This window comes from Pelophylax lessonae (assembly GCF_965119305.1).
Source record: "Pelophylax lessonae genome assembly, chromosome: 5".
Taxonomy (NCBI): Eukaryota; Metazoa; Chordata; class Amphibia; order Anura; family Ranidae; genus Pelophylax; species Pelophylax lessonae.
Genome location: NC_138772.1, coordinates 543,696,486 through 543,712,647, shown reverse-complemented (window position 1 = coordinate 543,712,647; position 16,162 = coordinate 543,696,486). Strand labels below are relative to the sequence as shown.

Below are 16,162 nucleotides of genomic sequence, written 5' to 3'. Positions count from 1 at the left end.
GCGTTCATAACGTCATTTCTGGGTTACTCGGCGGCTAAAGACGCCAAATTAAAAAATGTGACAGTATTCAAAAATGCAGTTTTCGGCATTTTTAATACATTGAAGTCTTTTAGACCCCCGATCCCTCCATAAAGAGTACCTGTCACTGCCTATTACTGTCACAAGGGACGTTTACATTGCTTGTGACAGCAATAAAAGTGATCAGATTTTTTATTTTTTTTTTAACAACCTGTGCTAAAAATAAAAAATGTAATAAAATAAATAGGAAACAAAATGTCGCCGTGAAAGAAAATGTACACGGAAGTCACACTTGCAAAAGAAAGCGCTACTCTAACTCTAAACTGGTAACCGTTAACATTTTTTAAAGCGTCGCCTATTGAGATTTTTATTGACCGTAGTTTGTCGCCATGCCGCGGGTGTGTGCAATTTTAAACCGTAACATGTTGGGTATCTATTTACTCGGCGTGACATCATCTTTCACATTATACAAAAAACGGGCTAACTTTACTGTTAAGTTTTTTTAAATGCAGTGAAATGTATTTTTCCCCCCCAAAAATGGCGTTTGAAAGACCGCTGCACAAATACCGCGTGACAAAAAAATATTGCAGCGACCGACATTTTATTCTCCAGAGTCTTTGCTAAAAAATATATATAATGTTTGGGGGGTTCTAAGTAATTTTCTAGCAAAAAATACAGATTTTAACTTGTAAAGAACATGTTTTAGAAATGGGCTCGGTCCAGAAGGGGTTAAGCTCCAGGACAGGTTAATGATAATGTAAGCTGATCATCTCCTTAAAAAAGAGGGGCAATAAAATTGAGAAGCTAGACTTCCCCACCAAGGTTCCTGGGCAATATTTCATCCAATGATTATACAGCTTAGAGAGGATCCTGGGTAACCTCTTATCCAGTGTCACAAAATATATAGAAATATCCTACAGCAAGTGATCCCAGACATGTTTTGCCCAAAAATTACAGTGAGGGAAAAAAACTATTTAATCCCCTGCTGATTGACCAGTCTATAATTTTTATGGTCGGTTTATTTTAACAGTGAGAGACAGAGCAACAAATAAATCCAGAAAAACACATTTCAAAAAAGTTATAAAATGATTTGCATTTTAACCACTTGCCGACCAGTCACTGGGACTGTACTGCGGCAAAGTGGCTCGATTCCGTCCAGCGACGTAGACCTGGACGCTGGACTCTTCCCCTTGTGGGCGGCGCTCGCGCGCCACCGGAGGCTCGCTCCCGCGCCGCCAGAGGCGCGCTCCCGCTGTTCTCAGTCACAGCGGGAGTCGGGCCAGGGGAGGAGCAGCGGTGATCACCGCCGCTCTTCCCCGATCGTCGGGGAATCGAGTCTGGAGATCCGCCCGCTTGTGTAAACAAAGCGGGCGGATCTCCTAAGTCAGCCCTCAAAAATTCCACTCGCCTACTAGCATTTTGCGAGTGGAATTTTGAGGATGGCGAGCTGTGCATGCCGCCGCCGCCGCCATTAACAGCAGCCGGCGATTACTTTTACTTTCTTTTTTAGAAAAGGATGGGCTCTAGGAGCAGAGCACTGCGTCCTGAGCCCACCCATTGTGTGACAATAGCGAATGAGTATTCGCTATTGTCACAGGGATCCTCCTCCTGATCCTCCTACTGGCCAATCAGGAGGCAGGTGTTTCCTGATTGGCCAAAAGGCAAACGATTGTAACTGGCCGAGGAGGAGGAGGAGGACTCGGGAGACACGGAGGACGCACAGGATTGATGAGAAGCCGCCTGTGGATTGATGAGAAGTGCACGCTGTGATCGCTCTGCAATTACGGAGACATGCTGTGATGATCGCTCTGCAATTAAGGGGACATGCTGTGGGCACTGTGCAATGAAAGGGGACATGCTGTGGGCGCTCTGCAATGAAAGGGGTCATGCTGTGGGCACTCTGCAATTTAAGGGGACATGCTGTGAGCGCTCTACAATTTAAGGGGACATGCGGTGGGCGCTCTGCAATTTAAGGGGACATGCTGCGATCGCTCTGCAATGAAAGGGGACATGCTGTGATCGCTCTGCAATTTAAGGGGACATGCTGTGATCGCTCTGCAATTTAAGGGGACAGGCTGTGGGCGCTCTGCAATTTAAGGGGACATGCTGTGATCGCTCTGCAATGAAAGGGGACATGCTGTGATCGCTCTGCAATTTAAGGGGACATGCTGTGGGCGCTCTGCAATTTAAGGGGACATGCTGTGATCGCTCTGCAATGAAAGGGGACATGCTGTGGGCGCTCTGCAATTTAAGGGGACATGCTGCGATCGCTCTGCAATGAAAGGGGACATGCTGCGATCGCTCTGCAATGAAAGGGGACATGCTGTGATCGCTCTGCAATTTAAGGGACATGCTGCGATCGCTCTGCAATGAAAGGGGACATGCTGTGATCGCTCTGCAATTTAAGGGGACATGCTGCGATCGCTCTGCAATGAAAGGGGACATGCTGTGATCGCTCTGCAATTTAAGGGGACATGCTGTGATCGCTCTGCAATTTAAGGGGACATGCTGTGGGCGCTCTGCAATTTAAGGGGACATGCTGTGATCACTGCAATTTAGGGGACATGCTGCGAGTGCTCTGCAATTTAAGGGGACATGCTGTGGGCACTCTGCAATGTAAGGGGACATGCTGTGGGCGCTCTGCAATGTAAGGGGACATGCTGTGGGCGCTCTGCAATTTAAGGGGACATGCTGTGGGCGCTCTGCAATGTAGAGGGCGTGTTTAGGGGCGGAGCAGGGTGGGGTTTGGGTGGGGCAACAAGTGGCGAGTAACTCTTAAGGCCTGGCTAGTAGCTCATGGCTTGAAATTTTGAGCCCTGTCCTAAGTGACAAACAGTGACAGATTGCAGGGTTCAGCATAGCTGAACATGCGATCTGTCCCTGTGTCACTCAGTCACCTCCCCCCACACGTCACACCAGGCATACATTAACCCCTCCCTCTCCAATAAAATTAACCCCTTCCCGTGTCATTTTTACAGTAACAGTGCATATTTATTGCACTGATTACTGCAGTAATGTCACTGGTAACCCCAAAAGTGTCAAAAATGTCAGTCAAGGGTCCGATCTGTCCGCCGCAAAGTCGCAGTCCCGCAAAAAAAATCGCAGATCACCGCCATTACTCGTTAAAAAATAAAAAACACCAAAAATGACAGAAATCTTTCCCTTAGATAGAAAATGCAATAACTTTTGCGCAAACCAATAAAAATACGCTTATTGTGATTTTTTTTTACCAAACATAGGTAGCAGAAAACAAATTGGACAAAAATGAAAAAAAAATTTGATTTTTAAATTTTTTTGGGGGGGAATTTCATATAAAAAATGTGAAAAATATTGTTATTTTTTCAAAATTGTCGCTCTTTTTTTGTTTATAGCGCAAAAAGTAAAAATCGCACAGGTGATCAAATACCACCAAAATAAAGCTCTGTTTGTGGGAAAAAAAGGACGTAAATTTCGTTTGGGTACGGCGTCGCACGACCGCGCAATTGTCAGTTAAAGTCGCACAGTGCCGAATCGCAAAAAAATGGCCTGGACGTAAGACAGCAAAATCCTCCGGTGGTAAAGTGGTTAATGAGTGAAACAAGTATTTGATCCCTTATCAATTGGCAAGATTTCTGCCTCCCAGGTATCTTCTACAGGTAACGAGCTGAGAATAAGAGAACCCTCCCAATGCCTCGTACACACGATCAGATAACCATACGAAAAAAATCGCTTTCAAATTGATCGCACGATAATCTGATCGTTAGTACACAGCTTTCGACAGCCGATCACGACAGTTCGTCCAACTAAATCCGAAGGGACAAACAAGAAAACTCCTGTTGTACGATAGCCTAGCGAACAACAGTCGTTTAATCAGTACAGTATGCGTCCGCTAAAAATCGATAGATAAAGACCATGCATGATCAGAAACACAAAAATAACCTGGAAAAAGCCTGGCTGCCATTGTTTTTGTTTTGCACCATCTGATACGTAGCTACGCAACTAGGAAGCTTTTCCAGAATCGTACAAAAAAAAAAATCATACGTCTATTACGCATTGTTGAATTCGATACTAGTATCATGCAACAAAATGCGAACGATAAGTCGTCCGATTATCTGATCGTGTGTACGAGGCATAAAGGGAGTGCTCCTAATCTCAGATTGTTACCTGTATAAAAGACACCTGTCCACAGAAGCAATCAATCAGATTCCAATCTCTCCACCATGGCCAAGACCAAAGAGCTGTCCAAGGATGTCAGGGAGAAGATTGTAGACCTACACAAGGCTGGAATGGGCTACAAGATCATCGCCAAACAGCTTGGTGAGAGGGTGACAACAGTTGGTGCGATTATACGCAAATGAAAGAAACGCAAAATAACTGTCAGTCTCCCTCAGTCTGGGCCTCAATGGAAGATCTCACCTCGTGGAGTTTCAATGATCATGAAAACAGTGAGGAATCAGCCCAGAACTACACGGGAGAATCTTGTCAATGATCTCAATGCAGCTGGGACCATAGTCACCAAGAAAACAATTGGTAACACACTACGCCGGGAAGGACTGAAATCCTGCAGCGCCCGCAAGGTTCCCCTGCTCAAGAAAGCACATGGACAGGCCACTCTGAAGTTTCCTAATGAACATCTGAATGATTCAGAGGAGAACTGGGTGAAAGTGTTGTGGTCAGAGGAGACAAAAATCGAGATCTTTGGCATCAACTCAACTCGCCATGTTTGGAGGAGGAGGAATGCTGCCTATGACCCCAGGGACACCATCCCCACCATCAAACATGGAGGTGGAAACATTATGCATTGGGGGTGTTTTTCTGCTAAGGGGACAGGACAACTTCACTGCATCAAAGGGACAATGGATGGGGCCATGTACTGTCAAATCTTGGGTGAGAACCTCCTTCCCTCAGCTAGGGTATTGAAAATGGGTCATGGATGGGTATTCCAGCATGACAATGAACCCAAACACACGGCCAAGGCAACAAAGGAGTGGCTTAAGAAGAAGCACATTAACCACTTGCCGACTGCCGCAAGACTATTTACTGTGGCAGTCAGCCGCTCCTGGGCAAACAGTTGTAGATCTACGCCGCTCGCCCAGGAGCCTGTAGGGGACGAGCGTGCGCCGCTGGAGGCGCGCTCCCGCCCCTGCTCGTTCACGGACACCCCCGTGCATGTGACCGGCGGCTCCGATGTCCGCCGGCCACTCCCGATCTCCCGCAGGAGAGGGAGAAGGACGGACGGCTGATGTAAACACAGCCGTCTGCCATTCTCCCTGATGTAAGTACAGAGACTATGCGATCCTGCAATGTAGGATTGTATGTCTCTGTGGTTACATCACAAGCCACGCCCCCCCCAGTTAGAATCACGCCCCTAGGGATACATTTAACCCACTTATCACCAATAAAGTTAACCCCTTCCCTGCCAGTGTCATTATTACAGTAACAGTGCATATTTATAGCACTGAATACTGTAGAAATGTCATTGGTACCCCCAAAAGTGTCAAAAATGTCAGTCAGGGGTCCGATCTGTCCACCGCAATGTCGCAGTCCCGCAAAAAAAAAAAAAAAAAAAAAATCGCAGATCGCCACCATTACTAGTTAAAAAAAAAAACAATAAAAATTACATAAATCTTTACCGTAGTTAGTAGACGCAATAACTTTTGCGCAAACCAATCAATATACGCTTTTTTTACCAAAAATATGTAGCAGAAAACAAATTGGCCTAAAATAAAAAAATTAGATTTTGACATTTTTTTTTTTTTTGAGAATTTCATATAAACAAATGTGAAAAATATTGTTATTTTTTTCAAAATTGTCGCTCTTTTTTTGTTTATAGTGCAAAAAGTAAAAATCGCCCAGGTGATCAAATACCACCAAAAGAAAGCTCTGTTTGTGGGAAAAAAAGGACGTCAAATTCAGTTTGGGTACAGCGTTGCACGACCGCGCAATTGTCCGTTAAAAGTCACACAGAATCGCAAAATAGGGCCTGGTCTTTGAGCAGCCAAATCCTCCGGGGCTTAAGTGGTTAAGGTCCTGGAGTGGCCTAGCCAGTCTTCAGACCCATAGAAAATATGTGGAGGGAGCTGAAGGTACGAGTTACCAAACATCAGCCTTGAAACCTTAATGACTTGGAGAGGATCTGCATAGAGGAGTGGGACAAAATCCCTCCTGAGATGTGTGCAAACCTGGGGGCCAACTACAAGAAACATCTGACCTCTGTAAATGCCTATAAGGGTTTTGCCACCAAGTACTAAGCCATGTTTTGCAAAGGGGTCAAATACTTATTTCACTCATTAAAACACAAATCAATTTATAACTTTTTTGAAATGCATTTTTCTGGATATTTTTGTTGTTATTCTGTCTCTCACTGTATGCAAACATACAAAATCAGCAGGGGATCAAATACTTTTTTCCCTCATTGTACACAGTATGGGGAAACACCTCGGAATCTGGGAAGGGTTGTCATGTACTGGCTGATAGCAAAATCCTTCTAATTACTGTACACAAGGAATCCAGTGACAGCTCCTGTTATTTTAACCGGTTGCCGACTGCGCACAGTATATTTACTGCGGCAGTCAGCCCCGGCCAGGCAGAGTGACGTAGGTCTACGTCGCTCGCCTGTCACTGGGTTTTGAACCAATAGCGGGCGAGCGCGCACCCGCTGAGGCGCGCGCCCGCTGAGGCTCATTCACGGAGGAGTGCGGGCGTGTGACCGGCAGACCCCGATGTCCGCCGGTCACACTACGATCGTCGGTAGAGCGGGAGAAAGGCGGAGCGGCTAATGTAAAGAAGCCGCCTGTCATTCTCCCCTGTGTAAAAATGGAGATCAGACGGTTCTACAATGTAGAACCGTCTGATCTCTGTTTTTACACTAGTAGCCATGTCCCACTACAGTTAGAATCATGCCCCTAGGACACACTTAACCCCTCCCTGTCCAATACAGTTAACCCCTTCCCTGCCAGTGTCATTTTTACAGTAACAGTGCATATGTATAGCACTGATTACTGCAGTAATGTCACTGGTAACCCCAAAAGTGTCAAAAATGTCAGTTAAGGGTCCGATCTGTCCGCCGCAATGTCGCAGTACCGCAAAAAAAAATCGCAGATCGCCGCCATTACTCGTTAAAAAAAAAACACCAAAAATGACAAAAATCTTTCCCTTTGTTAGTAAACGCGATAACTTTTGCGCAAACCAATCAAAATACGCTTTTTGCGATTTTTTTTTTACCAAACATCTGTAGCATAAAACAAATTGGCCGAAAATGTTAAAAAATTTTGATTTTTACATTTTTTTGGGGGGGAATTTCATATAAAAAAAAGTGAAAAATATTGTTATTTTTGCAAAATTTATGCTCTTTTTTTGTTTATAGCGCATGATCAAAAAATCGCACAGGTGATTAAATACCACCAAAAGAAAGCTCTGTTTGTGGGAAAAAAAGGACGTGAAATTCGTTTAGGTACAGCGTTGCACGACCGCGCAATTGTCCGTTAAAGTCACGCAGTAAAAAATCGCAAAAAAACCCCTGGTCAGGAAGGGGGGTAAAATCTTCCGGGGCTTAAGTGGTTAAATTAGCTCTTATAGGTAACACAAGGAAGCATATCCTAAAGGCAATGTACTGCACTCTGGACTATGTTGGTGACACATAAAGACAAAACAGGACCCACCTGTTCTTGGGTCAATTTCAGTGTTTTCAGGATTTTGGGAAGATCATACTCTTCAATATCCCTGTAAGAAACAGATATCATGTCCACTGTACACAATCACCAGCTGCAATGCATTATGGACAAACAGGGCTGGTGTGAAGAATGACATATTGACATGCATCCTAATAAGCCTGGCCAGGAGAAGAAATGACCCTCCACAATTGTACAGTATCTCACAAAAGTGAGTACACCCCTGACATTTTTGTAAATATTTTATTCTATCTTTTCATGTGACAACACTGAAGAAATGACACTTTGCTACAATGTAAAGTAGTGAGTGTACAGCTTGTATAACAGTGTAAATTTGCTGTCCCCTCAAAATAACTCAACACACAGCCAATAATGTCTAAACTGCTGGCAACAAAAGTGAGTACACCCCTAAGTGAAAATGAGCCATTTTCCCTCCCCGGTGTCATGTGACTCGTTAGTGTTACAAGGTCTCAGGTGTAAATGGGGAGCAGGTGTGTTAAATTTGGTGTTATCGCTCTCACTCTCTCATACTGATCACTGAAAGTTCAACATGGCACCTCATGGCAAAGAACTCTCTAAGAATCTGAAAAAAATAATTGTTGCTCTACATAAAGATGGCCTAGGCCAGTGATGGCAAACCTTGGCACCCCAGATGTTTTGGAACTACATTTCCCATGATGCTCGTTCACTCTGCAGTGTAGTATAGCATCATGGGAAATATAGTCCTAAAACATCAGGGGTGCCAAGCTTCGCCATCACTGGCCTAGGCTATAAGAAGATTGGCAAGACCCTGAAACTTTGATATGTAGCAGAATACAAATTGGCCTAAAATGATGAAACATTTGATTTTTTAATTTTTTTGGGTGGGGGGATGTTATATAGCAGAAAGTAAAAAACATTTTTTTTTTTTCTTTTTTTGTTTATAGCGCAAAACATAAAAATCGCAGAGGTGATCAAATACCACCACAAGAAAGCTCTATTTGTGGGGAAAAAATCACATCAGTTCTTTTGAAGTACAGCGCCGCACGACCGTGCAATTGTCAGTTAAAATAACGCAGTGCCGTATCGCAAAAAAATGGCCTGGTCATTGAGGGGGAAAATCTTCCGGTCCAGAAGTGGTTAACAGCCAGCAATTTGCACATCTGTTAGCTGTCAAACCTGGCTGTCACTAACATCTCTGCTCCCCACTAATGATCGGGAGCCAATCAGATGGGTTCCTGACCATATGATCACCATGTCAGTTATGACACAGAGATTATATTCTAGTTAGGTGCTTCACTAAGAAAAATATGGCACTGCAGCCTGTAGATTACATTATGCCTCTTTTTAGCCACTTCAGCCCTGAATGATTACCCCCCCCCCCCCTCCTTCATGACTAGGCCATTTTTTGCGATACGGCACTGTATTAATTTAACTGACAATTTTGCGGTCCTATGACACTCTACCCAAATAAAATTGATGGCTTTTTTTCCCCACAAATAGAACTTTCTTTTGGTGGTATTTGATCACCTGTGTGGTTTTTATTTTTTGCGCTTTAAACAAAAAAAAGAGCGACAATTCTGAAAAAAAAAATATATTTTTTACTTTCTGCTATAAAAAGTTCCCAATAAAAAAAATTAAAAATCTAATTTTTTTTTATCATTTTTAGGCCAATTTGAAAATTAAAATTCAAAAATTACTTATCATTTTAGGCCAATTTGTATTCTGCTACATATTTTTGGTAAAAAAAAATCCCAATAAGTGTATTTTTGGTTTGCGCAAAAGTTGTCCCGTCTACAAACTAGGGAATAGATTTGTGTCATTTTTATTTATTTTTTACTAGTAATGGCGGCGATCAGCGATTTTTTGCAGGACTGCGACATTGCGGGGGACAGATCGGACCCCTAACTGACATTTTTTTGACACTTTTGATGGGACCAGTGACATTAGCCCTTAGCCATGTAGCATGTGGGTCTAGCAGGCTTTGTCTGGTAAGTTAGACCAGGTTCAATTCTTGTATGTCCTTGACAGGACCATGGCTCATGGATGGGAAGAAGAGGATCCAAATATAGTATAATGTGTCCTTTTATTTAAGGCTTAAACAATAAAATATGCACTTACAATCATGTAGATCAGGGGTAATGAATTAAAATTCAAGGAGGTCCGGTTGCTAAAATTTTCTTTGGGCCGAGGTCCGAATCTGAAGTCTTTGCTATGACTCAGAAAGATGGGCAAAACAAAACGTGTCCATCAGCGTTGCTCTTAACATAAAATATGCCCATCCGAGTGCCCCCTAACATAAAATATGCCCATCAGAGTGCCCCCTAACATAAAATGTGCCCTTCAGAGTGCCCCCTAACATAAAATGTGCCCATCAGAGTGCCCCCTAACATAAAATATGCCCATCAGAGTGCCCCTTAGCATAAAATAGGCCCATCAGCGTGACCCTTACCATAAAATAAGGGGCACGCTGATGGGCATATTTTATGTTAGGGGGCACTCTGATGGGCATATTTTATGTTAGGGGGCACTCTGATGGACACATTTTATGTTAGGGGGCACTCTAATGGGCAAAACAAAACGTGTAAATCAGCGTTGCGCTTAACATAAAATCTGCCCATTAGAGTGCCCCTTAACATTAAATCTGCCCATTAGAGTGCCCCTTAACATTAATTCTGCCCATTAGAGTGCCCCTTAACATAAAATATGCCCATTAGAGTGCCCCTTAACATAAAATAAGGGGCATGCCGATGGGCACATTTTATGTTAGGGGGCACTCTGATGGGCACATTTTTTTTATGGGGCACTCTAATGAGCACTACAAAATATGCCCATCAATCTGCACACTTTAAAAACCTCCCATCAGCTTTAAGTGCAGCTTTGACCACATTCCTTTCTCCCCTTGTGCTCCACATACCTGGAGCCAGGAGCCGAGCCAGTGCCACGAGCAGGGGGGCGGGGCGCGCACATAATGTCACGCCCCAACTCGCTGCCTGGCTGAATGGGAGCCGCAGTCAGGAGCGGGGGGGCGGGGCGCGCACGTGACGTCACGCCCCTACTCGCGGCCTGACAGGACACCGGGAGCCGCAGCGCACACACAGCACGTCACTGGTTGCTGGGACACCCGCGGTCCCAGCAAACCATTGAATGAATACAGGAGGCGGCCTCGCGGTCCGGGTGAAAGCATCGTGCGGGCCGCCAATGGACCGCGGACCGCCATTTAGTGACGGCCGATGTAGATCATCAATTCACAAAGTTTCGGAACATAAGTGAGGGTAGATGTGACGTTCTATGGCGCTTTTCCACTGCATGGAACCGAACGGTTCGGCTCACTTTTGCGCTTTTTCACTGCATGGTACCACATGGTACGGTGTTGGAACGGTTTGGTACGGTACGGTACGGCGGTGCTTTTCCACTACATGGAACCGAACGGTACGGCTCGCTTAAACAGTACCACCTCAGTTGTGGTTCCAAGAGGGCCGTACCGATACCTTATCCCACAATCCTTTGCATGCAGCCTTGACTGTCTGTCAATACTAGCCACTGATTGGTCAGAGAATTGTTGTTATCCCACCCACTTACTACTTTAGTGGAAAAGAAAACCGTACCAAACCGTTCCAACACCGTACCATGCAGTACCATGCAGTGGAAAACCAAACCGAGCTATGCAGGGCCAGGCAGGGCCGAGTGGAGCCGAGCCGGTACTTGCAGTGGAAAAGTGCCTTAACTGATTCAGAAGTGCGCACCGGGACCTGCACAGCCAGATAGCCTGTCTTTTGAGAATGCCCTGTGGGAGGGGCGAAACGCGCCAACACAGATTCTGGTCTCTCAGTGTCGTCACATCCTGTTGTTCGTGGTACGCATGTTGGAACACACACTGTGTGCAGGTCCCAGGGCCGGCTTATGAATCAGTTAGAATATCACATCTGCCCTTGCTTATTTTCGAAAACTTTGTGAATTGATGTCTACATGATTGTAAGTACATATTTTATTGTTTAAACCTTAGATAAAAGGCCCTATTACACTGTATTTGAATCCTCTTCTTCCCATCCATGAGCCATGGTCCTGTCAAGGAACGTACAAGAATTGAACCTGGTCTAACTTACCAGAGTCCCATACACCATTCCCCTAAACCAAGACCTCACCCCCTTTTACTTGAGTCACAGGGAACTTATTTTGCTCTTGGTAGTAACAGTGTTTTGAATTTAGTGCCTCCCGTATGGCACCTCCCGTATACCCGCATCGTCTAAACCAGTGATGGTGAACCTTGGCACCCCAGATGTATTGGAACTACATTTCCCATGATGCTCATGCACTCTGCAGTGTAGTTAAGCATCATGGGAAATGTAGTTCCAAAACATCTGGGGTGCCAAGGTTCACCATCACTGGTCTATACTATAGCCACATACTACAAGTCCCATCTGCCATCGCAGCAGAGCGCGGTGGCATTAGGGTGGTGAAGTCACTGCAGTTAAAGTCCATTCACAACTTCCTCCAGCCCCATAAAAGAAAGTCCACACCTCCGTACGGACCTGGGGCTGGGGGGTAAAGAATACAAGAGCTTGTGCCTTGAAACTGAAGGCAGTTTCAATGACCTGCAGGCCTGGATGCAGGTACAAAGGTGGGGTATGCCTTTAAATGCAGATGCTTCTATAGTCCAGGAGCCCTAAAACATCGACTATGCAAAAAGCCACTTCAGAAAGATGAAGCTTGCACCTTCCTATTGGTCTATGACTTTGATGGGTGGGGTGTTGGTACATGGGGGCTCCATGGGTGCTCTGGGGGATAAGTAGAGTTCTGGACTACGTCTAAAGGCTCCTAGGTCAATCCTTAGCATTGACAGATGCAGTGGGTCATCTGAAGTTTGCTTCGCTCAGGAGGAAGACAGGAAAACACTGTGCAATGAAATATATCATCCCCACACCTGGATCACAACTTCGTCTTATAGGTTTTCTAGTTCTGCATATTATCTACATAAATTATAATTTAGAACATCTCAGACACATACTTCTTCTTATCAGCCTTCAGGTTCCGTATGAGGCGAGTGCAGCCGAATGGCAGAGCATCCATGTCCTCCGTTACCGCTCCCCACGCCCGGCCATTCTTCACCAGGGCGGCGCAAGTGGCTTCTGCCTCACTGGGGGCCTAAGAGGTGAAAAGAGGAGACATGACACAATGAGGAGAGCCAATGAGGAAAGCTTATACTTAAAATCTATGGTCTGCTGGCGAGTACACAAACCAGCTTCATACCAATGGTGATTTACTGCTCCCATTATAGATCTAGTAATACAAGAGCCAGCCTGTCTGCAGGCTGTGCAGCAACACAAAGGGGCTGAATTACTAAATAGACTGTGCACTTTGTAAGTACAGTTCAGTGTTGTGAACCACCTGTTAATTTACAGGCAGCCAGTAAATATCAGCCCATTTTCAGGCTGCCCGTGATTGCCTGTTATGAGCAGCGATACCTGTAAAAAATATGGCTGCGGGTCGACAGCGCAACTGCGCATGCGTGATTCCAGGCTCGGGAAAGCTTGTACATGCTTGCTGTCCTGGCTGGGTTATATAAACCCGACCGTCACGTAAAAGGAGAATCCAATTTATTAAAAGAATACTACTCACAATGAGAAGGTAAAAAACAGGTACATAGAACAGTGCGGCGTCCCGCAATTGTCCAAAGCAGCATCAAGCAATGTAAAGCAGCCGGCTCCGTAAGGGGGCGTGTGGACTTTGCGTCTGGAGTCGCCAATGTTTCGTCATCAAAAGACGTCTTTTGATGACGAAACGTTGGCGACTCCAGACGCAAAGTCCACACGCCCCCTTACGGAGTCGGCTGCTTTACATTGCTTGATGCTGCTTTGGACAATTGTGGGACGCCGCACTGTTCTATGTACCTGTTTTTTACCTTCGCATTGTGAGTAGTATTCTTTTAATAAATTGGATTTTATATGTTACGGAATTACGCTATGGGCTTTTATTCTTTTTATATATTCATGCATATATGATGGAGTGATTATGAAGCATTGGAGCTTGACAACCGCTGGTGACATTGGTATAACATCTTGCTGGGAGAGGCTGTCTCATTAAATTGAGTAGCCAAGGAGTTCTGGTAAGCTGCTTGTGATACTTGTGCACAGAGGTGTCCCCATCCTTCACTTTTCCCTGGATGTCACTGAAAAGGATTGTTCTCCTCAACACCTTGCATGCGGATTCATTTTCATTTGCATTTCTGTTTTGGGACTTTATTCAGTATTTTGGACACTATTTTGCTTATATTGTATATGTTTTTTTGTGGTTTTCCACTTGCCGCATTATTATTCAAATTACTTTAGCGCTGCACTTTTTGTAAAGATTTTGGTTATTGATCACTGTTAGTTGATTTTGGTGCTATCTGCTCACATAATTCATATCGAATACACTGTCATTTATTTAACTTAGCGCAGGAATTTTTTTTCTCCCCTTTTATAATAGCACTAGCTACATGTTTATAGTTTAAATATTGATATTTGCATAGTTTAGCACTGAAAACCACCATTTTAGGTACTTTTTTTTTGCAGTGTCAGTAAAAAATGCGGCTCTGTCACTAATAATTTCATGATTTTCACCAGTAAAAAATTGGGGCCGTTAGTAAATTTTGGCGTCCTCTCAGTAAATTTCACTTCAGGCGGTTGGAAACACTGATACAGTTGCACTCATTTTCCCCCAGATCTTAGCAAATGTAGAATAGTAAAGGATAGCCAATGAGGTGCATGGAAAATACAAAAAGAGCATTTTGTGCTTGCACGTGATTGGATGATGGAAATCAGCAGAGCTTATCCACATTTACTAAGCTCTGGGGAAAATGTGTGCAACTGCCTTTGCAAAGTGCACAGTCTATTTTCCTTTAGGGAATCAACCCCAGAGAGTTCTTATTTCAGACGCACGGTAAGTAGTAACAAAAGGGTCTGTGTAATAAAGGAGTGTGTATATGAATTGCTCCCCCAATTGATAAAATGGCCAGAATGCTGGCACAAAGTTCTGTATCACGTTGAAGAAGTGAAAAAAGGGGTGGGGTTTATTAGAGGGGGCGTGGCCTTAAAACCCAATACAGTGGCATATGTGAAATGAAACCTCACAAGTCACCGTATATGTCTGTATATCATGGGGAGTCCATCCAATGAAAGCAAAACTGCCTCAAGATGTTAATGCAATGAAATGTCTTATTACTCGAATCAACCAATCACTATACAAAAAGCAACTGGAATCTGAAATTTGGCACACTGACACACGAGGAGAGGTGCAGGCTGATGTGTAATGGGGAGATTTACTAAAACTGGAGAGTGCAGTTCTGCATAGAAACCAATTAGCTTTCAGTTATTGTTGTCAAAGCTTAACCACTTTACGTCTGCTCGCGGTAATACTACTGCGGCAGAGTGGTTCGTTATCGTCTGACGACGTAGTATTAACGTCGTCAGACACTCCCCCTTCTGGGCGGCGCTTGCGCGCCGCCGGAGGCTCGCTCCCGCTGTTTTCGTTCACAGCGGGAGTCGGGCCAGGGGAGGAGCAGCGGCGATCGCCGCTGCTCTGCCCCGATCGCCGGGGATCTAGTGTGGAGATCCGCCCGCCTGTGTAAACACAAGCGGACGGATCTCCATAGTGACAGGGAGTGACAGATCGGACTGTTCAGCATAGCTGGACATCCGATCTGTCCATGTCACCTCCCCCCCCCCACACGTCAGTAAGCACCAGGCATACATTAACCCCTCCCTCTCCAATAAAATTAACCCCTTCCCTGCCAGTGTCATTTTTACAGTAACAGTGCATATATATAGCACTGATTACTGCAGTAATGTCACTGGTACCCCCAAAAGTGTCAAAAATGTCAGTCAAGGGTCTGATCTGTCCGCCACAATGTCGCAGTCCCACAAAAAAAATCGCAGATCGCCGCCATTACGCGTTAAAAAAAAAACACCAAAAATGACAGAAATCTTTCCCTTTGTTAGTAAACGCAATAACTTTTGCGCAAACCAATCAAAATACGCTTATAGCGATTTTTTTTTACCAAACATAGGTAGCAGAAAACAAATTGGCCAAAATTTTAAAAAATTGGTTTTTACATCTTTTTTGGGGGGAATTTCATATAAAAAAATGTTAAAAATATTGTTATTTTTTCAAAATAAACGCTCTTTTTTTGTTTATAGCGCAAAAAGTAAAAATCGTACAGGTGATCAAATACCACCAAAAGAAAGCTCTGTTTGTGGGAAAAAAAGGACGTAAATTTCGTTTGGGTACGGCGTCGCACGACCGCACAATTGTCATTTGAATTCGCACAGTGCCGAATCGCAAAAAGTGGCCTGGACGGAAGACAGCAAAATCCTCCGGTGGTAAAGTGGTTAACTGAACAAGCTGAAGTCAGAAGCTGATTGGTTTCTATGGAGAGCTGCATGGATTTTGCACTCTAGTTTTAGTAAATCAACTGCAAAATATAGTCCAAGTGACTGTTAAACCTCAATACCCTTCTCCACCCTTTAATCCCATTC

The 16,162-nt window shown here is 44.4% G+C and overlaps 1 protein-coding gene across 1 annotated transcript in view; it reads right to left on the bottom strand.

Annotated features, from left to right (window-relative positions):
• Positions 1-16,162, bottom strand: part of LOC309556701 (flap endonuclease 1-like) — a 48,167-nt gene that overhangs the window by 15,345 nt on the left and 16,660 nt on the right. The window contains exons 6-7 of the mRNA XM_082259167.1: positions 12,655-12,791; positions 7,659-7,719 (exon numbers count right to left, since the gene is read on the bottom strand). Of these exons, the coding sequence (XP_082115293.1) occupies positions 7,659-7,719; positions 12,655-12,791 (198 nt within the window). The remainder of the gene's footprint in view (positions 1-7,658; positions 7,720-12,654; positions 12,792-16,162) is intronic.